The sequence below is a fragment of the Protopterus annectens genome, chromosome 8.part0 (assembly GCF_019279795.1).
Source record: "Protopterus annectens isolate FY-2018-M chromosome 8.part0, PAN1.0, whole genome shotgun sequence".
NCBI lineage: Eukaryota > Metazoa > Chordata > Ceratodontiformes > Protopteridae > Protopterus > Protopterus annectens.
The window spans coordinates 485,955,683-485,983,021 of record NC_056741.1 but is presented as its reverse complement, the minus strand read 5'-3'; the positions used below and the strand labels follow the sequence as shown (position 1 = coordinate 485,983,021).

Here is a 27,339-nt window from a genome sequence, read left to right as displayed (position 1 = left end):
TGCATAGGTAACTTCACAAAGTAATGCAGTAGTTCTTCAGTACCAGGTCAGAATGGGGCTAGATATAGTCTGCAGTGCAGTGAAACAGTGACTTGTGCAGACAACACAGGTCACTAAAGGAGATGCGAAGGAATCACTCTGATGCAGAGCCTCAAGCAGGAAAGTAAGTCAATAAATCTAAAAGTAATGTAAGACTGACATTTTCTTATTTGAGAATGTCGGAAGGTATAGTTTACATAGAGGGCTTTTCAGCTCAAAGCAAATTTGCAGTTCCCCCTAAAACCCTAATATTTACTTACAAAGCAAGACACCTTGGTTTATTTATTATAACTTAACATCACTGAATCAAAAGATTCTATTAAATCATGGAAAATCAATTTAAAATACACAGAATGGTGAAGGAATAATTTACACTGGAAACTTCAGTATTCAGATCAGTTGTTGTATCTTTCGGCTTTTCCTGGTTAGGGGTCGCCACAGCGGAACTCTGGTCCACTAATGATTGGCAGTAGATTTTTACATACCGAGTTGCCAGCCCTGATGTACAACCTTCAACGAAGGTACGCCCATTCAAGCATGTCTCCACACAAAAGACGCTTTAGCTGGGAATCGAACAGGACAACGTCTTACTGTGAGGCAACAACACTACCGCAGCACCACAAATACTGACATTCAGATAAGGGGAAAGACAGGTGCTAGACCAAGAATCTACAGCTTGTTAGCCTCAGTAAAAAATAGTGCATGTTCTAGTTATTTTATTTTACAGCTGGTGGTCAGGGATCCTTTCATCAGCTGCAGTCCAGTACAAGTGCAAGTAACAATCAAAAAAGTAAATCTGCACACTTCTTTCAGTCAATCTGTTACAAACAAGGACTGGTGAATCATATTGATTCACTTAACTTCTAAAATAATCAACTCTGTTGGCCTTATTAATGTCTAATACGCAGAATCACCTGTTTACAGGAACTTATGGAATTTATGGTCAATGAATCAAATTCAGTTTCAGTAAGTTTCCACCTATTTAAAATCTTAGAATGTATAACTGTAACTACTGTTTCTGTATAAATGTAAATAGAAATGTAACTACTCTGTGTTTGACTGGAACTTAATATAATGCAATGTAAGCATATGGAGCTTTTCTCTCCAGGCCTCTAGTGAAAATGGTATTACCCAGTCAGACTTTCCCAGTAAACAAAGACAAATAAATAATAAATAAATAAATACCTTTAAGGTACTTTACTGTACAATAAAAATAAATTAAATATGATATTTTCTGTGTGAGACATAGCTACCACAACTCCCACACAGGGAGAGACCCCACCTCCTGTCTCTCACTAGGTCACTGCATCGTGAAGAAAATAGTGATTTGCCTGATGCGGCAGATACACAGTAAAGGAATCACAAACATTACTATACTGTGAGTTGACAAGTATCAGCACAGCCAATTTCAGGTGTAAATCAAATGTTTTATGTAAGTATCTGGCTTTCTCAAACTTGTATATTATAAAAGTGGAAGTTTTAAGAACTGAACACCAACCTAAGGGCTGTAATGTTATGGGGGGTGAAGGATGACAGACCAATTTAATTTAATTAATTGTGTTTACTGGAGTAGAACACTGGTCAAATGTGTCCGTTTGCATGCTGAGCCCTTGACTAAAGGAGAGTATAAAGGAATGAGACAGGAGGAATAGGGTTATAGTTGCATCTAAATCTTCCAGGATCAGACTGAGAGATTACAAATTTCAGAGTTTTATAGGGAGTAGGAATTGGTGAAAGTCTTGGACCATGAGGGGTTCAGATAGCAGCTATTGGTCTGTACTAAAAACATCATAATTCTTGATGTGGTTCTAACGAAGGTGGAGGAGGTAAGGGATGTCTAGGTGAAGGTACCTTTAACCAGCAGTAATCATACCACTGTGTGGGTTGAAAGGAGAAGGATAAGAACCGAGATGAAAGATGGCATGGAATTTTATACAAGTGATTATGATCAACTAAATGAGACAGTCAGGGAAGAGCTATGGTCCTGGGGACAAAGGAGCTATATGAATGGTCAGAGATGGACGGGTTATGGACAAAGTTCTGATCTAGAGTCCTGACAGAAAGGCTAGTTGTTTTCCTAGGGAACAGCAATCCAAAAAAGAACAGCCAAGAAAGGTTTATTACCAGAAAAAGATACCATTCAAACCTGATCCAGCTTTATGTCTGGGTTACAGGAGAGCTCAACAAAGGAGCACTAGTAGATGTGGTTTACCTGGATTCCGTAAAGCCCCTTACCCAGTCCCAGGCAGTAGGTTGCTGGAAAAAATGGAAGAACTGGAGGGGGGATGGGGACTAGTGACTGCAATGCTGCATGATTGGATGATGGTATATATGGGTTTGCAGTGGAATGGACAATGTCAGGAATAACAAAAGGGACTATTGCATTATCTCAAAGTTCAATCCTGATTTCAGTGCTCTTCAATGTGTTGGTTTCAAGCATATCTGAAGGAGTAGAGAATAGAATCTGTTTCTTTCTGATGACACAAAGTTGGGGGAGTTCAAGGAAGGAGGCAAAAAGGCAACAATGAAAGTTCATTGCAGACAGCTACAAGCTATTGTACCTGGACTTCACCAACCTTGGTATGATGTAGCAAACAGAGATGTGGAGCTGTCAGCAAAAGAGTGGGAAAAGGATCTGGACATGTTAATCACAAACAGCATGATGGATATATCCTCAGGTGGATTCAGGGGCTGGATCCAGGGCTAGGTGACCTAGGCAGTTGCCAAGGACATCATATGGGCAGGGGGCCCTGGCCATAGCATTAAATGTATGTGGATGTAAATGTACACACAATCTGCCATTGGCCAGATGCATTTTCAATGAAAGTAAGTTTCATGGAAGAGAAGTTGACTGTTGCTCATGTTAAATCTGTTTTCAATGTGAGACTATTTTGTTTTATTTTCATTAGCAAAATGGCAGCAGTGTATGTGCTAAAAAACTGAAATAATGTATTTAAATCAAATTTCTGTATGAAGTAAAAACTAAGAGAAAACAGTATGCACACTAACAGATTTGAACAGTGTTTATGGTAACTAGGGAGAGACAGCCAAGTAATGGGATACGAGAATGCTTGGGGGGGCTGGTCCATTACTCTGCTTAGGGCCCAATTTGACCATGATCTGGCTCTGGGTGGATTGACTCCAGAAACAAAAATGTAATGAGTAAACTGTACTTGGTCCTGGTCAGACAATGTCTTGAATACTGTGTGCAGCTGTTACACAAGGACAGGGTTATCATACTCGTGGAGGAGAGGGTTATCATAATTCTGGAAGGACTCCCGAGGAAAGCCACCAGAAGACTGAAAAAGAAAGGGAAAAAATATGACCATAGACTAGAAAAACTAAAGATCTTCATGCCTGAGACTTCAAGAAATGTGGGAGGGGCATGACAAATGTGCATATGAGTATGGTGGGAAGATGTAAAGGGGATTCCCTGAAGAAGAAAAATAGATGGGGATAAACAAGTACAAGCAGAATATTTTAGGGATATGCTTCTAACTGGATCTGTAAAAGTAGTCTTTCATGTGAGGGTTCTAGATGCAAGGAAAGATTTATCAAATGTGTGTGGTGGAGATGGAATCCATGAAGGAGTTTAAGACAGACACAGGAGAGATGTCAAATAGAGGACGGGGAAAGCTGGAAAGGATGAGAGGTAGAATGCTGAATGCCGTTAAAGAGAGAGACTAGATAAGTTTATTGTCACCTTCTGTCATTATGCAAATGCTATGTATCTAATGTCAGTACTTTATTCACTCTACCAGATATAAGCTAACAGTCACGATTATTTTCTATGTGAGTTAGATGGAGCGGACACTTTCATACTGACAAGACATAAATATTTATATAAGGACGGGGTCATTTAATCTATAAAATATGGCCAACCAATAATGGTAAAGAAGAAATGTCCTATTGTTGTTTGGAAGTTACAGATAAGTATACAGTGGAGACAAAGGAGAGTGTTTCATTATATTTTGTTATATGGTTTAGTGGCTCATTTTGCAATTAGGCATTATGTGCACCAACTTGCTTAGTGACATTGGTTTTCACTGGAGTGTTGGCTTTCCTTGTGTATGTGTGTGTAATGATACAAACAATTTAATCGGACTGAACGAGGAACTTAACAAACTTGAGCTGGACTTTTTAAAGCTCAAGCGAATGCAATTGCAATGCCAGCACTTCGAAGTTTGTCTAGATAGAAAGATAGTGCCTAGGGGGTTGCGCATTATGAAGATGCTGACTACAGGTAATTTATATCCAAGTTTGTTATATCAATGGCAACAGCTCAATTTAGAGGTTAGTTATAAATATAAATATATGAGGTTGTTAAATGATTTCTTCGGTCCAGAGGAGGAGAGACTGAGGAGTCATTTAACCAAACAACAGGAATGTATTTTATCTAAATTTCCTGGCCATAAAGCAGAGCAAGCAATGGACAGACTTTTGGACATTGTTAACTTATATGAAAGGAGACTTTTGGGGCAAAAAAAGAATAAAATTAACAGAGACACTAGAGATTTTAAACTGGGCCATGTCTTTACTTGGCCCAGGCGTATTAATGAAGTTTTTGGTTTATTTGTGTTTTCGCATTTTCATACAAATGTCCACCTTTGTACTTATTGTATGATGCTTTATTATGATTATTGTTAATTATTGTTTTGTAATTGGTAATTTTCTCCTTTTCTCGGGCTCTCTACTGAAGGATAATAATAATAATCGCAATGTCTCTTCTACAACTGGACTATCTACCAATGTGTTGAATGTGAAGCCAGTAGAAACTGTAATGGCTAACAATGTATCTGAAACTACCACCAACTTGGACATTGTTAATGGTGATGGTTTAAACTTAAATTTAGAGCCTCAAGTTCTTTCTAATGAAAGTAATTTGATGGGTATTAATGTTCTGAATGATTTAAGTGATAACAGTGTTTCTCTAGAGCATGTTAATACCAATATCACCTTATGTCAACCACCTCTTGAACAACTAGTTAGACGTAAAACTACTTTGGCTATGCCTTCACTAACATATCCAAATGCGGAAAGGTCTAATTCATTAGTCTCTTTTCCTATAGATACCTCCCAACAGATGCAGAGGCAGAGAACATACAGCAGGGGGAAGGTGAAACGGAAAGGTTCAGGGAGCGATTGTACGGGACCCACTCTGAAGAAGATGTGGGAACGTGTTCCCAATCCTTAGTTCTTAATTTATCACACAAAATTTTAAATAAATATGAGACTCAAGTTTTAAATAAAGGATTAACATTTATTCCTAGCAGAGTAAGTGATGTTACAGAAGAAGTTTTAGATACAAGACTCTTTGCACGAAATATGCAATTAAAATTGGAGTTTGGGGACAATAATGGCGCTGGTGAGCGTAAGGTTTTTCGAACTCCGAGTCTATATGTTCCCCCATTACATCCTTTGGTGGAAACTTTTAATCGATTAGTGGAACAAGATTTATATAAGTTAGATAAGTCAAAGAAGGAAAATAGAAGGAAACAAGATAAACAGAACTTAACTTTCCAACAAAGGAAAGCTCTTTCTGAACTTATTAAAGATCCCTCTATAGTCATTTGCCCTGCTGATAAGGGAGGTCCAATTGTTGTGATGGACTTAGAAGATTATTTGGAGAGCATGATGTCAATGTTAAGTGAAGGCTCCTTTTATTCTAGGATTGGAATAGATGAAGTTACCAATAAGATTTTTAGGATTTACGATTTGTTAGATGATCTTTATAAAAGTCGAGATATTGACTATGAATTATTGAAATTCTTGAGAGTTAATAAACCCCTCATACCAGCAATACAGGGCCTTCCAAAGGCTCATAAGTCTTTGGAGAAGCCACCTTTACGCCCTATAGTAGCTGGGAGAGGTTGGGTTACAGAGCCCCTTTCACTTTATCTGGAGTATTTTCTCAGACCGATAGTTGATGCAAATCCTATCATTTTAAGGGATAGTAAACATTTTCTTTTAGAGTTATATACCTTCACAAGAGGGTTACCTGACAATAAATCTTACATCCTCGTTATGATGGATGTAAAGAGTTTGTTCACAGTGATTCCTAATGATATAGGTGTGTCAGTGACACATCAGTACCTGACTGAACATTCCGATTTGACCCCTAAGGCTATAGATCAGTTAACTTTGCTTTTAGAGACAGTTTTACAGAACAATGTCTTTACTTTTAACAAAGAGATATTTTTGCAGAATGATGGCGTAGCTATGGGCACTTCATGTGCCAATAGCTACGCCAACATAGTGATGGCTAAATGGGAGGAGACACAGCTTTTCCCCTTACCAGAGTTTTGATGCAATGTTTCATTTTATAGACGTTTTGTAGACAACCTTTTTTTCATTTGGTTTGGGTTGGAAGTGGAGCTTCTTGATTTTGTATCACTTATCAATGATTTGACTAGTTTTCTTAGTTTCACTGTGAACTGTTCTAGATGCAGGATTTCCTTTCTTGATGTAGATATAATGAGGCTTGATAATGGCTTGTTAAATACAGCCATACATCGCAAGGCATGATATAGGAACACCCTACTTCATAGGGAAAGTATGCACCCCCCTTTTGTGTTTGGAAATGTGGTGAGCGGTCAAGCCATGAGGGCCTCAAGACTTAATCCCACTCATGATGGATATATGTTGGAAGTTTCGAATCTTAAAGAAAGACTTTTTGATAGATGCTATAGACAACGCGAAGTTGAAGCAGCTATTAATACTGTAAATTCCCTTAGATCCACCAGGGCCAAACCATACTTTTCTGATGGTGAGTTAATTGAGGATCGGCCACAGGGCTCCTGGGGTTTAGGACATCAGAAAGTTCCATTATTTTATACAACTGATATAGCAAAGATTCAAAATGTATTTGAGAAGCACTGGGATGTACTTTTATTAGATGAAAATATTAGGAGAGTTGTAGGACCAAAACGAGGCTACGTTTTTAGGAATAGGAAGAATTTGAAGCGCATTCTTTGCCAATGACCTCTAGACAGGACACATCATTATATCTCTTCTAAGTTAGTTAATACTAGGCCCTGTAAGAAGTGTAAACAGTGTTCCTACATAGATGAGAGAATTTCCTTTATACATCCTGTCACTAATGATGAGTATATTTTTCACACTAACACGAATTGTCAAAGTGAACATTTAGTGTATTTGGCTAGGTGCGTGTCCTGTGAGTCTTTCTATATAGGCAAGACCAATAGAAAACTCAGGGAACGCGTTAGGGAACATGTATATCATATTCGTATAGGTACCCATACCAACGCCCTAGCCAAACACTATAAGGAGAGAGGTCCTAGCCACACATTTGTGTTCCTTGTTATACAAGTATTTAAACCAAATATATGAGGTGGTGACATTGAAACATTAACCGAAGAGAATGAATTAAGGTGGATTATTAGATGTCAAGCAGATAGGGAGCCTGGATTAAATGATAAAGCCTCCCTTAAACCTGTACTACGAAAAAGAAGGGTTATAGTTTCTGCTTGAATGATTTATTAGTCATGAATTTTAATTATGTTTTCTTAACTATGAATTTTTTAGTTAAGGTTTTTTACATGTTTAGTATAGATATTTAATTTTTATTAGTGTTGTTAAAATATTAATGTGTTTTATTTATGCATATATTTTTATGTTTCATATCAACGTTTTTTATAACATCTTGTTTTATCAAGAAGATGAAACAAACTTTGAATTTGAGATTTTTATAATACATTTTAAGAATTCAATGTTTCAGTGATGTCATTACTGTAGTGAACAATGAAATGTAAGAGCTAGATATTTAAATGTTCTATCCTTTTCTAATTCATGTCTGATGAAGCCGAATGGTGAAAGTGCTTACTTCTATTAATAAAATTGGACTGTTCGAGTAGTCCGCGTTATTATTAATCTTCCTTTTTGACTTAAATTTTGGATTGCTCTGCTTGAATCTTGTGGATGAATATTTTATTATTCGTTTTGTGATATTTTGTCATACGATATTTGGACATAACCACAGGACTCTTTACCCTCTGGTGCTGTGCTTGTGTATGTGTGTGTGTGTGTGTGTGTGTGTGTGTGTGTGTGTGGGGAGGGTACCACATATGCAGTGGCATCCTGAAATACATTAGTGTTTAGGCCAGGATTACTTACTTCTTTCTGTCCATTGCTTGGTGTAGCTGTCTCACCTGTGACCTTTAATAGAATACAGTATATCAGAGATGGATAAACAGATGAAAAATATCACTGTATTTCTGCTATAAAAAAGTTGTTAACATTATTAACAGTATTCTTTTAGACACATCTAGTTCTTCCCTACATAAGTAAAATGACTTAGTAACTTCATTTGCTTTATTTCAGCAGTTACTTAAAACCATCACAAAGGCATGATACCTATCTTACAAGCAAGCACTTTGTCTGACTCCATTGATTGCTTCCATATTTCAAGCAAATGTTCAGTAGCTTTAAAAAAGACAACTACACAAAACAATGCTTTTTGCACCTACAGTATTTTGAAACAATATTTTAAGGTATGCTAGGCCAGTATAGGTCAAATGGATTACTTTATAATATACCTTTAAAATGAAGGTACAGCTCATATGTAGAAGGGAGTCAATGAGCTCAGACATAAATCAGTGATATATGCATCAAACACATTTTTTTGTAGAAAGGTTAGGCCCTAAGTAGTACTTATTTATTAAACATGGTTTTATGAGTACTGAAGCAAGTCCCAACAACACAGGTAGCGACAAAAAATGAATTTTAAGAGTCAGTTTTCATTCTCCAATTACCTGCTTAATACATTTCAGGGTTACAAGGTAGCAGGAGCATATCCAAACACCTAATGAATACAAGGCATAGAAATGCATCCTGTATGGGGCACCTATCACCTGCAAGAAAGGCATGCCCACTCATACATATGTGCTCACTCTAACATACGCACACATGGGTCTACTTCAGTAGACCTAAAGTTCACTTACCCAACTTTCAGTTAGCCGAGATGAAAAGGCCAACAACCACAGAACACTGACATCCTGGAACACCGGCTTTCCACTCCAGGTAAGTAACCACTTGGCCACCCTGTTGAACTTTACCGCTCACCCCAGAGTAGTAGGATCTCGGAATTGGTATACTTAGTTGGGGGGGGGGGCACAGCACCCCACATAGGGGCTGTTGGGGATGAAGCCCCCCACATGGGTAGGTTTACTTTCCTTCGGTTTTACTATTTTTTCATGATGGCCAAACGGTTACTTACCTGGAGTGGGAAGTCAGTGTTCCAATATGTCAGTGTTTTGTGGTTGTTGGCTTTTTCTTCTCGGATAACTGAAAGTTGGGTTTGTGAAATTTTGGTCTACAAAAGTAGACCTGCACACACACACACACACACACACACACACATGCTTACTTTCACATTGTGAACAACTATGGGCAATTTACAGAATTCTCCTTAAGCTGCATGGTACTATCGTTTGGAAAGCAAAACATTCTAATTAACGTTCAAAAGACAAATTTGTTGACTTTCTTGGAATACCAAGTGGTAAACTAAATATATACTACATAATGTCTTCTTTCATTCACAACATTAGCTGACCACTAACTTACACAACTAGTTCCTCCAAACTTAGGCAGAAACTATACTTTATTTGTAAATACTGTATACATTGGCACTAGTGTATCATTTCTGCCATTTTCATTGGTCATGTTTTTAGCTTTGCCACATATGTAATGTCTATCACCATTTATGTATTTATTTTTTCTACCACTGGTGCTCTCTCAAGTTTATGATGTTCATAAATACATTTGTTTACTACGTATATCACTATGTGTCTCATATATATGTTCTTCATTATATGTGTGTATGTTCTTGAGACTATCTTGAACTCCTGACAGTTGCTAAAATAGGATCCCTTGGATCAATCTACCATCCCAGATAAATGTAAACAAACAAGCAAACAAACAAACAAACAACTTCATAAACAATAAATAAATGCATAAATAATCAATCAGAGGTATCTTGAAAGATATTTTACTGCTTTTCTCTTACTTCAAAATAACTAATTAAGTGATTTCAACATCTTAAAAATACTTCTGACATGAAAGCCATAAAAATGGAAGACTACAGTTAAGTCAATTTTATGATGTTACTGAAAAAATCCAGTCTGTTCTGTGCCCTCGAGTTTTCAACATGCTAAACTGCAGTAGTCAGAAGTAAGTACACATTTTACAAAATAGTATTCTATGTAGCATGAAACAGTTTAAATGTATTGTATGAGTTCCCCGGCAGTATTTATAATACTGAATCGACTTATTGTTTTGTATATCATGCTGTTACAATTTCCTTTGGGCTGTAATATATTTGTCCCTTGCCAGCAACCATTTGAAATGTCAGGACTCAGTACTGCAAGTCCTGAAAAATGGGTTTACATATACTATGTCTGAAATGCCATTGCAAGGAATATTCCCCTTTCTCCAAAGTGTAATGATCTCGGAGTTGGTATATAAGTTTGGGGATGTGGGCCCCCCCCACATAGGGTGGTAGACAGGGTCTTGCCTCTCCCTGCAAAAAGAAGTTTAAAGGAGACGAGCAATTTTCACGATTCGCTTTTATCCTGTGTTTTTGGTCTCTTTTTTTCGGCTTGTTAGCACACTGCATTTCACTTGCTGACATCTCAGTAGAGAGCCATATTTGTCTCTAGCCATTCATAATCTTTGAAAGAATTCTACAAACCCTGTTATACATTTCTTTCTTTCTTCTTATTAGTGATAAAAAAAATCCCCCTTAAGATGCCTTTGTTTCAGCAGTTGTCACTGTTGTTCCCAATTTTCTCTCTTAAATACCCTCTCTCTCTCCTCTTTTACTGCATTAAGCAAAACAAACGTGCAGTACTGTGCAGGCATAAAAAATGACACAGTCCTTGAAAAATCTTTGTTGGGTCTTGGGGCAAAGAAACAAGTGTGTTGCTCTACTTTTTATCCAGAGCAATACCTCTGGATGACATATTTTTCTAGCAGCAATATTAAAGTAGCACTTCAGTGTTATTTTTACACATATAATATTCACACAGCTGCAACTAATCCTACATTCTACCTTCAGAAATATAGATCTAGGCCAGGATTTACAGACTTAAGGTACTGGCAAAGTGCAGGGTGCTGGCAAATTTCGAGACATAAGCAGTAAGGCTGTACAAGGGCAAAATTGGAGTGGTATATAACGCATGCAAATAACTGCATAATTATATGGAAATGAGGGCTCTCAGATAAATAAGAATGGTATATCATGCATGACAATGACTGCATAATGCTATGGAAATGAGGACTGACAGGCAAATGAGAAGCACAACACCAAAACCCATTGAGAGTCCATATATAAAATCAAAAGCAAACACACTGCAGAAGGAATCTGAGACCCACACAAGTATTTAGTGTGTTTGTGTTTTTACTTAAAGACTTCATCAGAAGTGAAACACACAGATTAAGTAAATGATGATCTCTAAAAAGACATAGCAATTAAAACATGTATGAAAGATGCACACTGTACGATGATGCAAACATATTCTGAGCAGTGGGGAGTTTTGGCATACAGGGTTGTGAGGAGTACCAGCAAACCAGCATATGTTAGCATTTCCTGTCAGAACCAGAGCCTGCAATACTGTGCTCTGAGACCACTGGCAACTATCACAGAAGGATGTATCAGCGCCTAATACGTCATCTCATAGCTTCATAGGTGAATACTAGGCTAACTACCCTGAAGGGTCATTTTAAACCTATCCAATATCCAGAGGTCAGAATCAAACCTGCATCTTGTGTCTATGAGGCAAATACCTTAACCACCCCTTCTTATGGATCAGCAGATATTCAACTTTTACTATTTATACAGGAGCTCATACATGACCCTGTTGGACTGTGTAATCCACTAGTGGAATCAAGGGGAATACCTGGATTGTCATTTCTAGTGGATAAAAAGATATTTGTAGCATTAACCACCTTAACTCCAAGGACCCTCCAGTGGTCTACATGGAATACATTAGGGATATCACAGGCATCAGCCTTGCATATTTTACACTAGAGCCTTGATGTTATGTCATAGCATGTAGAGGAGTAAATATGATTTCAAACATTTGCAGATGAAAGGTCCACCACTATCTGGGCATTTTACAGCATAGCCCTTTCTCTGAAGTAGTGGCTTCCATAGATTGCACATACATTGCCATTAATGCCCCAAATGGCTCACATGGAATGAGATACATCAGCTGTAATGGATTCCATTCCATGAACTTCCAGGTGGTTTATAATGACTATGGCATTTTATAAAGTGTCCATGCAACAACTGGGCAGTTTCCATGGTTCACACATACGGCATGTGTCTGAAATTTATCAGAATCATCTAGTTATTAGTTGCACACATAGACATACAGCTGCAACTAGAGTGGGAAGAAGGGACAGCTGCCCTGGGTAGCCAGCTGTTAGAGGACATAATTGGCAGCTATCAATAGGGTACTGACATTCATATAAAAAGCCGCAGGTGATATCATGGCTTCTTTAATGAATGTTGATATTGCAGTTGTAAGCTTCAATGTGCTAATAACCTGTAGCAAGCAGCTTATTACAGTTATTAGGAAAGAGTTTACTATGCTTACATACTTTAGGTTGAGGCTCTAGGTAGTCTGGGAAACTTCCTAGGGAACCAGATGACCTAGCTCCACCTCTGCATAGGCAGGTTATACAGAGCATTATACACGTTTTTCATGCAAGCAGAGAACAGGAATGATATGACTACTGCATGCTGGACATGTCTTGTAGCCATTGATAATGACGCCTATCAGCAGTCTCCAGACTATGGCAAAGATGGTGTACACCGCAGCCCATGCACAAGCATGGAATGCTGTGGAGCATGTGTTAGAAAATGGAAAGTTGTGGAGCATGTGCTTGGACATGGAATGTTGTGGAGCATGTGCATGGACATGGAATGTTGTGGAGCATCTGCCTGGACATGGAAAGTTGTGGAGCATGTGATAGAAGATGGAATGTTGTGGGCCATGTGCCTGAACAACTGAAGGGATACCTCTGCTTCCTTAATACATCAGAGACCTGCATATCAAAATCACTGTGGTGTATGCCATATTATATAATATGGCACTGTAAAAACAGCTATTGCAGCAGAAAGATATTCCAGTAGAAGGGTCATATGTGGAAGAGAAGGAGCTAGAGTCACCTTTGGATAAACAGGTAGCAGTAGTATCACATGTGAGGAAGAGAGAGATGCAATACATTGTTGCACTGACAAAGATACTGGATCTGGTCCTGACCTGGCAAAGACACAGCATGGCCCAGATAACAAAAACTAAAAGGATGCATGCTTTATTATACCCATACTATTCAAACAGTGTATTGTTTGACCATGCTGTGCTTCAGACATAACCATACCTACTCAGGATAGAGGATGTGCTGGACTATCATCATTGCTTGCCAAAGTGGTTGGGGAGACATACTGACACATGATAGCAATATTATTATATGGGGTATGGTCCTGGTAGCTGTATTCAGTAACTGGTAGGATGTTGTGGGGAGTCAGGGATCACATCCTCTATTGATGGGGTTGAGCTGCTGTGTCATGACAGTTCAGTGATGTCTACTGTTGCAGCTTGCAATCCGGGGTGGGGAATGAGGGGGTGGTATTAATATGGTCCTCGACAAGGAAGGCATAGAACTATGGGATCATGTGAATGTACTCTGATGGGCTAACCCATGTTGGAAGGCTACAGAACATGTTCATCCATGACTTGGAGGATGACCGCTAGAAGGTGTAATAGCCCATGTGCCCAGAGGAGAAAGTGAAGGGATGCATTACAAGATTGCATGCAAGCAACTTAGAGGGAGGAACTGAAGTGTCAAGCCTAAGGTACACCAGCACCCATAACCAATATACTGATTTTGGACAGGGGTGACAGGCTGTGTGGCAATAGCTGAGAGTGGAACAGTCTCAGCATTGGTCTGTGTGACATTAACTATTGTTAGCATGTGCTCACCACCTTGTATCAATACCTCCTCGCACACATTGACTGCATGACCTACAGAGTCAGACTGGGGTAGTAACTATGTCTCTCACCAAGGTAGCAATGAAAAAACATCCGCCAGCAAAGATGTGAGCAGCAACATCTGGTCCCTGTCTGTATACTCACTGTCACTGTGCATGTGTTGCACATGTTCATGTAAGCCACAAAGTGCACTAACTCCACAATGCTTTTGGTAGCAGCCTTCTGTTCTTTGATTACTAACCTGCGCATCTACTTATTAATGCCAAGTGTTCTACCCACACCAGGGACAGACTAGGAATCATGGTAGCATCACAACACCCCACCTCTCCCCAATGGCAGGTAGGTGCACCTCATAGTCAGTGTACATTTCAGAAGCTGTGTGATCTGGGGAATTTTGAAACAGAAGGACTGGTCCTACAATTACAAGATGTTTTGCAATGCACCAGTGAGGTTTGCAGATCAAACCTTTACCTCCACAGAGGCCTCTGAATTGCTGGTTGAGGGTGAGCAGTCCCAAAATAGTGTGCAGAGAATTACATTGTGCAATTGCACTGCGGTATGTGCACATTCCCACCATCATGAAATACAGGTGATTTGCCAACATCAAACAAGTGCTGTTCCATTGTGCTGGTTCTATTGACCAGAAAAACCTGTGGAAGCATGAACACATGATACCTTTGATGGTTTACTATCACATAGTCAAATTCACTGTGTTCGAGTGTTAAGATGTTCGACTAACATGTTCGGAAATCAGAACACCAAACACAAAAAATATCGAAGTAAGCATGTCACTAAAGTTGAAATGTCGAAAATGTCAACTTTACTGAAATGCTCACTACCGCTCAATATTAAAAAAACACTTTTTTTACCACAGTGAATGCTTGCCATTGTAATGTTCGACATTGTGGCAAATGTATTTACAGTTCTGTTAAATAAGTTTTGCTTCGTGCAATTGACTATGTGATAATAAGCCCCTTTGACAGTAGTCACACAAATTTTTAGGCAGCCGGTGGCATGCATACTGATAGACAACAGGTTTTGTGTACAGCATAGGGAAACATATACACCATGATGTGTGAGTTATTACAGTTGCAGCTCAGAGGTACCGGGAAGGGCAAATATGCAGATGGTACTTGGTGAATCAGTCCCATCACTCATGCAGTGATATCATACTCAGTGCAAAGGAAAATGCATGGGACATTACCATATAGTTATACAAAGGCTATAACTAACTTGGTACAACCCCTTAATTATGCTCACATGGTCATTATCATCTTATGTCCTACATCCAAACCATTTCTCCATGAATGACAGTCCACACTCCCTTCCCAGACATGACATCATGAACTCTTCCATCTGTGTTTGCCATTTTTCCATTGATAGTCCACTCCTCTGGTGCACATGTCACTGGCAATGTCCTTTGCACATAGTGTGTTGCATAGACTCATCATTGTCATCCACAGTATTCACACCTGCTCTAGAGACATCTTATCCACAACACCACAACACCACTGTCCAAGATGCACATATCATGTGGGCAGAAGACTTCCAGTAACACCTATTATCTCCTAGGGAGTGAATCTTTCCATCTGTTGCCTCTCTGATTAGCCCACACCAATCCCTGTACACCTGTGGGTTATACATGTCAGTAGGTTAGTGTCACAAGCAGGTTGTGGAAGTCATCTACTATGGTCACTGTCCCCATTCCCTTCATTCTGCAGGTGATCACAGGCCATTGCACTGCTTTGCATATCCATGTATACACTACAACATTGGGCATGGGTTCCACACACCCATTCCTGCATGTGCCTAAAAGCCCCTTGTACTGTTATGTCCATCCTGTTTACCCCACCAACAATGCACCGCTATGCCAACATGTATGTACATGACTCATCATGTCCCTAGGGTCTTAGCTTTCCTTATAATGCCACTGTCTTTGGTGTGCCTCACCCCTGTAGCTAGATAAGACAGGGACATACCATTGTCTGTGTTCCCACTAACACAAACACCATGACATCTGTCTCAATGTTACTGCAAACCTACACAGATGTCAATTACACTGTTGGGGAACATTACAAGATAAGTTCCCTCCCTTCACTATTTGTATCTCCAGGTGCACAGAATTACTATGCAAAATACTGTATTCCAAAAGCTTCCTTCTGCGAGTAATTTCATGCAAAATAGTGCTCATGCTTTGCATCAAGCCAATAAAGGTTGCTTAGTGTAGTGGTTATGCTAATCAGGCAAACTAGTGTCACTGTCTTTGAAGGCAGATGTGTGGCATGAGCTTATCAGGATAGTAAAAGATGCTAAAGACATCCAGAGCTATAGCAACAAGCTTTAGTCCCCAGTGCTGGTCCCCAGTGTTTGTAGCAATTGGCTTACTACAGGCAGATCCATGCCTCCCAGTTCTTCCATTCAAGAGCAAAAAAAAAAAAAAAACAGGCTTACTCATTTAAGCCAACTGCAACATTTACAGCAATCAGCTTACTACAGACACATCCCTACCCCAGCTCTTCCACTTAAGAGCAAAAAAATACTTCTTTTTTTAAACAATTTAATCCACAGGAATCCCCAAAATGCCTTTTTTAGTTTCATTCAGAAATGCTGGTACAGTAAGTAAATGATCTCCCTGATCGCCCCCTAATGTTTTGAGCCCAGGTCAACTGCTCCCTTTGCCCAACGCCATTGTGGTGAGCCATGCTGGTACTGTTACAATGACATGAAGTGGTACCACCCAGACCTGCTTAAGCAGATGATAGGGAGACAGAGAGAGAGAGAGAGAGAGAGGGAGAACAGTATGTGTACTGTAAACATTTCTATTTCTATTCTGCTACCTGGTGTGCTGTGTAATGAGCTATGCATTTTTTGTTTTACAGAGGCTGTGAAATGAGAGCTCAGCAAGGGTGGATATTTCCGAAAGTGGGAGTGACTCTCCAGATAGTGAGGTGTATATGCCATATGCGCCACTTCAATGTGTAACTACACGTTTATATGTACCATTGTCTATACTATCTTGTCGTTTGGCAGGTCCAGCTATAGTACAGGTAGTGGAGTGGTTCTGGTCACCTGGGCCTTCACCGGCTGTTGCACTTGATGCAGGGTCACCATTGCTTTCCAGGTCTGCTTCTCAGTAAGGTGATGGAGGTCACTTTGTTTAAGGTGACCTAGAGGGATTGCTAGTAGCCTTCCTGACACTTCTCAGTTAGTGGCTTAGGTTACTTTTCTAACAGTGGTCCAGTGGGGTCTCCCATCATCTGCCAACACCAGATATTGAAGATGGTATCTACTGGGTGCTCTGAAAATTGGATAACTACCTCATCACTGTGGAACACCTCTTTGTAAAGCTGCATGTCCAGAAAGGCACAACCATTAGGCCACCAGAGTTGAAGCCTGCCCATGACTTCTGCCATGAAGATTACTGATGGCTCAGTTTCTCTATGCTGCTATGACATTTGTCCATGAACCTTGCCCTATTCACATCCAGGACATGGATTTGTCATTCCCCATATGTTGTTCATTATCCAACAATCCCCATCAGTAGCTGTTTATCTTCTGTCTTTCTGTACCCATCCAGTACCAACCCAGGCTTGTGCGTGTGTGTGTGGGGTGGGGGGTGCCTTTGTGTTCCCATTCCTAAGGTTCTAAGGTTTTCTTCTGTGAGTAATTTCATACAAAATAGTGCTCACGCTCTGGCCTCTTAATGTAGTGGTTATGCAAATCAGGATTTATGTTTGTTTGACCCTGCTATGTTCCCCTTCTTCCTATCTCCCTTCCACAGCTGCTTCTTACTACATTCTTACTTACCCCTCCATCTCTCTCTCTGTATATATATATATATATATATATATATATATATATATATAAATATACAGTATATATTTATATATAGATATAGACATAGCTATGGATCTCTTTCTAAGTCCAGAAGCCCAAAACACCAACATTCAGAATGCTGAGACAACAATACCAAAAACTGACAATCACAAGCAGCCAATGTTTCTCAAGGCATGTGAACATTTGCCTGGAATGTGGAAATATGCCCTTCCCACACTATTGTGTGATCCCAGAGTTGGTATATATAGTTAGGGGGGCATGGGGGGGTGCAGCCCCCCCCACACTGTTGAGTGTGGAGGGCATAGCCCCCCACCTAGCCGTTTTTTACATAGGCCAGTGTGTTGAACTTATGTGATGAACAAGTGTTTCCTTTCCTTGAAAAATATTGGCTAGTCATGATTGTCAGCTTTTGACATTCTCATCTTGAGATTCTGACATTTGGCGTTCTGGGATTAGGGATTTGAAAGGTAATCCATATAGAGAGATATATATATATATATATATATATATATATATATATATATATATATGTATATACACAATGAAAATAGGGGTCCCTACACCACAAAACATTTACTTTTCCTCTCCTTTAAGCTATCTCATTTTATGGTTGTCTTTGTACATTTACGGCTGCTTGCTATTCTCGCCTTTCCTTCTTTCCTATTTCCCTCTTTCCTCCCATTTACATCAAGGGTAGCTGGTAACTGTGTTGTTCTTTTCCTCACTGGGATATCTGGGTGACCAGAAATAATAGCTATGTGACACTTCATTTCACATGTGATCATTTTGTCATGCTAGCCTCTCATCACAGTGATGTCAGCTATGTCAGTCATGTGCCCATCTGCAGTGTTACTTGTCCACTGGACCTGCTTTTTCAGTACTATGGAGGCTCTATTTTACTATACCATCCTTTTCTTGGTATATCGGCAATATGTTGCCCTTAATACATATTTATGTAGCCGTAGGCCACATCATGCTATTGACTGCATACCACTGTCTGTATATCTCTTGCACATCAATCTAAACCCTAGTCTGGATCAAGGCTTACTCTTGAGCCCTAGTCTTGATCGAGACTTAGCCTGGATTGAGATTTAATCCTGATTATCAGTATCTATAGTGGCAAAGGAGGCAGGAGAACAGAAAAGCATAGATCTTATTCTATAGTGTAGGAACATATAAATGAGGGAGCTGCATACAAAATGAAATATTTAATAAAAAAAAAATATCAGGATATTTTATCTAATTACTATTCAGTTTAACGTATTTCACTCTTTAACCACTGATTAAAAATTGACATGTGTACTCACTTTCAATACAAAATATCTTTTTCTTGTGTATACTTTGCTAACAAATACTAATATTTTCTCCAGATGTGTCTCTAGGCTGCATTTCAATCCAGGACTGCCTGGCACATCTCAGAAAATCTGACCCTGTCAGACATCATTGCTTTCATAATTAACAGTTATGCTCATAGGGAATCCTTTTATTTGAACAATGAACAGTTATTTATTAAGGCAAACATGTTCCAGGGTTCTTAACCTGACATAACGAACAGTTGTTTAATGAGGCTGACATACACCAGCATTCCCTTCTAACTTGCATGGGACACTTTCTTTGCATGCACATAAAAAACTAGTAATACTACTCAGAAATAATTCAAAGCTGGTATTATAAGGAAAAAAAAAACACTTTCTGAGAGTATGTGCTAATCTCTTTAACTGGGTTTAAACATGCACTGAAAAAGTGAGATGCTATTTGTAATGTACTCATGATTCACTTTTGAAGATGATGAAGCATCTCACACTTTAGGTAAATTTTACAAATCTAATTGTGCAAAATACTACCTCCACTATTACACATATGCTCAAACACACACAGATACCCAGAAACATTATAGCTCTGTGCTCAGGAACAGACTGTAACGGTATTTACTGACTATCGTCTGTATGTAGTGACTATATATTATAATTACTGAATGGTTCTTACAGCTCTCATGTAACACCCTTGAAATGTACAGTACAGAGAACTTCTTATGACAGTGGGGCAATATTAATAGATAGCCCCCAGAACTATTACACCAGTCCCAATCTGTCATGCTGTTTTATCATTGTCTGGAGTTTACCTAACAACTGTCCCTAGTTCAGATGAGATTTGCTCATGAAGTCCTATTTGTCCCCAAGAGTTCAGCTTTTGTGAACATCCTTGCAGGTTATTTAGAATGTCTATTCGACAGCACAAATCAGGCAAAAAATACTGAATATACAATTTAATATGTTTGGTAAGCTCTTTCATTGTAATATACAGAACTTCATCACAGAAACCCTTTAAAAACACACCAACATTTAAATATACTGCAACTAATCACACAATCTAAATGTAAAACCAATGTTTTAACTCCTTCCTTCTTAAAACAAATGTAAAATTCTCTTTATCATTAAGCCCTAGAAAACTGCAAGAATCTAATCTTATCTGCCAGCGGTATTCCTTCCGATATAAACCTTCTTCTCATTCAAATCTGTGGTCAAAATTTTTAACCTGATCAAGTACACAAAAAACAAAATGACTTTTATTGCTATTATTATTGGTTTCATCTGTATTACATTGCAACACATGTTTTGACAAAGCATTGTCTACATCTAACCTTTCCACATCATGTAAGTGCTCATATATTCTTACCCTAAATTTTCTAGTTGTTCTCCTATATAAAAAGCATCACATTTTAAACATAAACTAATATAAACAACAATGCATGTATACTTACTTTATACAAACTTGAACTCCCTCAGGAACAAATTTACAATAATTACAAGCCTGACGCTTAAACATTCCCACACGAGAACGCATTACACTCAAACTATGCTTTCTTTTTAATAGATCTTTTAAGTTCTTGGCATTTTTGGTGACAAATACCAGAACATCTCCAATAACCTTCTTTAATTCAGGAAAATGTATAAGAAATCTCCAACTGTTCCTAACAAGATCTTAAATTATTCTTTCATCTACAGAATACGCCAAAAGACAGGCCACTGAGAAATCATTTTTTTTACCTTTTGACATCCTTAAAAAATATTTCCATCTTTACTGATGGATTTATACTCTCCTTCTCTTTTATTTGTTATTTCTTTAAATAACCCACCTGTTATAGCCTTAGGATATCCTCTCCCATAAAACTTCTGCTTCAACAAACTACATTCTTTATTAAACATTCCGACTCATTAGTCAACCTACTTGCCCTAATAAATTGCCCTTTAACTGCATTTTCCTTAATCCTCAAATTATGCATGCTTTGCAAAAGTAAGTAGGCATTGCTTTGGCCATCCTTTTTATGCATTTTAATATTCAAATAATCTTTACTTGCATTTATGTAAACTATAACATCCAAAATATTGTTATTAGCATCAACATTAAATGTAAACTTTAAGTAAACTGAAACATTATTAAGATATGCAATAAAATCTTTCAATTCTGTAAAATTGCCTTTCCACAAAATAAACACATTATCTATAAAACATTTATATAAATTATAGATTTAAAAATCTTGGGCTTGTACCCGTATTGTACACATATTCTTTCTCCTAACCTGTTATAAATAAATATAACTAAATAATACTAAAAAATATATACATAAATGTTTCAGTTTATTTTACTTTAATGCTGATGCTGATAACATTCATGTTTTGGATGTTATAGTTTACAAAAATGCAAATAAAGATGTTTTGTATATTAAAATGCATTAAAAGGATGTTCAAAGCTAAGCCTACTTACATTTTCAAAACACGCATCATTTGAAGCTTAAGGAAAATAGAGTTAAAGGACAGTTTATTAGGGCAAGTAAGCTGACTGATAAGTCCGAATGTTTTGATAAAGGGCATCATTTGTTGAAGCAGAAGTTTTATGGGACCGTGTATCCTAAGGCATTAACAGGTGGGTTATACAAAGAAGTAACAAATAAAAGAGAAGGAGCGTATAATCCCCTCAGTAAAGATGGAAATAGTTTTTGGAAGGATGGTAAGAAGTTATAAAATAATGATTTCTCAATGGCCTGTCTTTTGACGAATTCTGTAGATGAAAGAAAAATTAGAGATCTTGTCTGGAACAATTGGAGATTTCTTATAACTTTTCCTGATTTAAAGAAGCTTATTGGAGAAGGTCCAAAATTTGTCACCAAAAATGGCAGGAACTTAAAAGATTTATTTAAAAGGAACCCTAGTTTGAGTTTAATGGATTCTTATGTGGGAATGTTTAAGTGTCAGGCTTGCAGTTGCTGTAAATTTGTTCTTGAGGGAATACAAGTTTGTATAAAGAGTAGGAATTATGAGATTCAATTATGCAATACGCATAAGTGCAAGTGCAGATTTGTTGTTTATAGTAGTTTATGTATAAAATGTGATGTTTTTATATAGGGAGAATGACTAGAGAATTTAGTGTAAGAATATGTGAGCACTTACATGATGTGGAAAGGTTAGATGTAGGCAATGGTTTGGCAAATGTGTTGCAAGACCATTTAGATAAAATTAAGAATAATAGCAATAAAAGTAATTTTGTTTTTAAGTATAATTGATTTGTTTAGAAATAGCGAATATAGATATGAAGGAGAAGAAGAGTTAGATTGGAAGGAATACTGCTGGCAGATAACATTAGATTCCTGCACTTTCCCAGGAATTAATGATAAGGAGAATTTTAATCTTTTCAGAAGGAAATAGTTAAAACATTGATTTTACATTTAGATCATGTGATTAACTGCAGTCTGTTTAAATGCTGGTGTGCTGCTAAAGGGTTTATCTGATGAACTTCTGTGTATTAGACTAAAAGCACTTACCAACCCTATTAAATTGCATCTTTAGTACTTTTGAATGTTTTTCATTATCATTTGTTTTTGTTGTGGTCAGTGAGTTAGGTAGATTTAATTTTTTAGATAGTACAAATCCCCAAAGCAATGGGTAAATATGGAGATTCTCAATATCCAGTGCATTATGGAATATTTTATAACATGCTTCTTTATGCACTAATAAAGTTCCTGAAAAAGAAGGCCTTTAAGGTATCCTATGATTTAAAAAAATGCTGGTGCAGTGTAACTCTCACTGAGTGTGTGACTTAGTATGTTATTACTTGTTATTGAAAATTGTATTCTGGGTTCTTTTATCACCTGTGTATCAAATTACAAAGCATCTGCAGTCCCTTAATTTAATTATGTATATTTATTTTGTAGTATGTATGTGGCAGCTCTTTATTAGTTCTTGGTAAAGTTCTCAAATGTTCATATGAGTTATAACACTTGCGTTTATGCATGCTATTCTTTTTGAAATCCTATTTATACAGTCATGTATTTCTCTATAGCATATATACTAAACCTATATGTCATGCATATATAGTCATTAACTCACTGAAAATCACTGAAGTGTCTTACAATTTACATGTAGTTTCCTGACTTCTTTATTTCAGCTCTTGGCCATAGTTGAAAGTTAAGGGTATTTTTCCTCAGTCATTTGAAACCTATGCATATATCTCATGTAAAATATCTCCATGGATTACAACAGCTCAGAAAGTTTATAAAAAGTTACTTTAATATTGAAATAATCATGGTATATTAAATGACTATCATGATATGCCTTTAGTAATTTCTTTCTGTCCACTTACTAGTTTTGTATTCTTACTTGCCTTTGGGCCAGGTACTGCTAAAATGTCCACTTGAATCAAATATACTTACCTGGCTAATCATTTAACTGGTTGATTAATGTATGATATTACAGATCTGTCATAACTATTTTGATTCACAACTGAGATTTATTATTGAATAAAGAAATACCAAGCTTTAAGTAGGGTTGTTTATGTGTTATTTAATGAATTCATTAAAAATTACAAGAGATAGAGCTGCATGGTGTGGGTCATTACTTTGAAAGTCACAATGCTTGGCACATATAAGTGGACTGGCCTGAAAGGAAACAGGTATGTTTGTCTAGGTAATCCTTTTGAACTAGAGTAAAACTAACTGTTTCTGCAGACTTAAGAACCAACTGACACAGAAGATGTGGGCATGACACTAGGTTAGGGTACCTTGACATTTCCAGTGCTGACCCTTCCTTACCTCTAGTAATCCATTCTGTTTATAATGCAGAAAGGCATTTGTAGTTCCACTCTTTGCTAGACGAATTCGTGCAAGCCGAACTTTCTGTATAGAAAAAGAAAGGAAGAAGAAATAACCATTTAGTATTTTTCACAAAGAATGGGGTAAATATATGAAAGTCGATGATGGACAGATGGCAATGATAGAATGATGTCCTATACTGCCTTCTTACCATAGCATGTTGTTCAACCAGAATCAGTCATTAGGGGGTGACAAACAGGATCACAACACCTTGGTTCTCTCATGTGAGCTAAAAGGGTAAGGTATATATTAATAAAAGAGTAATGGATCTTACCTAATTGCACAGAATTGTCATCATTGACAGGACCATAGCTGTGCATTGATGAAATGCCTCAGCTGCCAGATCAGACTGAGCAAGGAATGCAGCATCAATACAGAAGATTATAAATGACTGCACATCTGTTTACTTATGCTAATATCAGCTGCTGATTCTGGTGACAATTTAAAGTATGAACAACTCTGTCCCTTCACTCAGAAAATAAGAATCTCAAGCCTCGAGGGACAAAGGAAAGAGCTGCCTAAACTGACATGTACAGCTTGAAATATACGATAAAACTATCTTGTAAAAAGGGAACATAAGAGGGATATAAACTTGCAAAAACGTTAAAGAGTAAAAACTCTGCAGCTATGACACAAGTACCAAGTTCTAATACCTGACCTTCCCCTTCCCCTTTTCACACATACAGATTTTGTAACAAATAAAATCTTTGCTCAATTAAAACTATGTTACAAGATCAGTCAGTTCCTTTCACCCACTGTTTACAGGACTATTATTAAAAATATTTTAATAGCCAAAGTGGAATATGGCTTTCTTTCTCACATTATGCAGTAAGCCTACGATACTCACAGAACACAGAGCGATGAAAAACAATTGTCAGATTCATTGTATTAGAAGACTTCCAGATGCACTTTTGCAAATTACTAATAAAATTCCAGTTGGCTTTCAGTGCTACATAGGGCCACTTTTCTTCAAAGGACTTTAATTTAAAGTGTTTTAAAACCTTATTATTGTCCCCTTAAAGAGTGAAACTACCATTTCAAGACAATTGATATGTACTCTGAAGCACACAGGACAGCTGTTTCACTCTAGTCTGCTCTCCATTTAAAATTGCTATAGGTGAGACAGCCTTCTCTGGACTGGGACCTCCTGCCTGGGACCACCTGCCTACTAACATAAAAAATCTAGAAACCAATGAAAGCTTCAAAGATGCACTCATGTAAGATGTGTGTACACTTTATTTATATTTTTGGCTCCACTAGTATGTTGGTCATGCCATTTCATGTGGTTTTCTGTGTATTAGACAACTTCAGAAAATCACATGTAATGAAAGAGATTCAGAGAATTATCTGTAGGGGTAAACCAAGCCTGAAAATAGGGACATACTTCCAAAACAGGAACATCATACACAGAAATAATCAATCCTCCTTCTAAATATGGACAGTTGAGAGCTCTTCCAAGTTCAAAAGTAGAGAAAAGGGAAGTAGTACATATTTTTTAGGACATGGTGAGAAGTTGTAAGGAAATATTGTTTTTTCTTTCAACAGTAAAAAAATGGGATGGGGTATTCACTCAAAAGTAGATATACTTTGATAAGTACTGGGGACTATATGTAGAAAGTTTCAGGTGAGTGCAGTCTTCCATGGAAGCAGATTTTGCATAATGATTGGAAGGAACACCTCCCAGCTTTAATGGTTTCAGATAAGGCTTTCTAATAGCTTATTTGTATACATGAGAACAGGGAGATCACATCTAACAGCCTAGAAAATAGAGGTCTGGTTCTGGGTGAGGTTGTTTTTCACGTGTTACCAAGAAAGGTTTGTGAGATATTATGTATGTTTTAATTGTTGTCAGTTTCAAGGGATGATTTGTCCCATTTTGTGAAACTGTCCATCAGTTTTGTTTTTAAAATGAGGGGAAAAGGTGGACCTCAGCAACTGGTGACTTATTCATCTTTTGAATGTAGGTTATAAAGTAATATGTATGACTCTGTGAAAGAAACATATGCAGTGTTTACAGGAAGGAGTTTACCATTAGGTTATAAAGTAATATGTATGACTCTGTGAAAGAAACATATGCAGTGTTTACAGGAAGGAGTTTACCATTAGGTTATAAAGTAATATGTATGACTCTGTGAAAGAAACATATGCAGTGTTTACAGGAAGGAGTTTACCATTAGGTTATAAAGTAATATGTATGACTCTGTGAAAGAAACATATGCAGTGTTTACAGGAAGGAGTTTACCCGGAGAGGTGGTTACTGACTTGAAACTGTAGTTTTATTGGCCACTAGGGGTCATTTCCATAACTCCTTCATTTGTCCTCGGAGGAGTGGTTTAGGGCAGTGACTTGTGGTTTGTTGGCCAATTTGGGTCATTTCCTGTCTTTTCCAGCCCCCTGCTATAAAGCACGCTTTAGCGCGATTTAGCCCGATTTAGCCGATTTAAGCTGAGTTGCTACTGTTGCACACTAGGGCAGCGCCGGTTAAGCAGGTTTAAACTATTCGGCTACCTAAAGTCCACTCTTCAAATTTTCCCTTAAAACTACCTTCCTCGAACTATACTACTGATCTAATCAGCGTATCCTATAATTAAAAGATCATCTCTACTTGACTCCAAGTAGACTATTCTCTATCTGTTAAACGTAGCACTTGCTCCTACAGTACTTATTACCTTGATACGGCACTCTTGTCATAGATAGTACCCCAAAAGGCAACCCCCATTTCTCGGTCACCCACGTCCCCGGAATCTTTTTAAAGTTTTTGTCTATTCCTTCTAGCATGTCGAGGGATCAGTTGCTAGTGTCCTCTCCTGCTCAGCTGGTGAACCTGGGAATATTGAGGCAATGTTACAATTGCCTCATGTACACAGACAACCCTCTCCTCCTCCCACAAAACACAAATACATGCGAGAGATGCAACTACACGGCCAAACTGGAGGCTGAGCTCTCTCAACATAGGACTGGCAAGACCAGTCAGGAGGAGAAGGTTACCACACACACTATAGACCCAGTCTCACATATTACCATTACAACCTCAAATCATACACATAAACACACAAAGACATACTCGGAGGTTCTGATCAAAATCTACCAAAACAGCAGAGGCCACCAAAGCAGACACCCAAACAACCACCACCTCAGAACACAACACCTGCAACACATAGACCTCACAGTCAGAGTGTCAAACAGTCACAGCCCTTAAGGCCAAACACAATGCCAGACACACTAGTCATTGGTGACTCCATAGTCAGACACACTGACGTCCGCTCACCAGACTGAGTAAGGAGAAGGTCACAGTAAGCTGCC

The 27,339-nt window shown here is 38.0% G+C and overlaps 1 protein-coding gene across 1 annotated transcript in view; it reads right to left on the bottom strand.

Annotated features, from left to right (window-relative positions):
- Nucleotides 1-27,339, bottom strand: part of LOC122808896 (potassium voltage-gated channel subfamily D member 1-like) — a 426,806-nt gene that overhangs the window by 349,067 nt on the left and 50,400 nt on the right. The window contains exon 2 of the mRNA XM_044080011.1: nucleotides 23,977-24,060. Coding sequence (XP_043935946.1) covers nucleotides 23,977-24,060 — 84 coding nt within the window. The remainder of the gene's footprint in view (nucleotides 1-23,976; nucleotides 24,061-27,339) is intronic.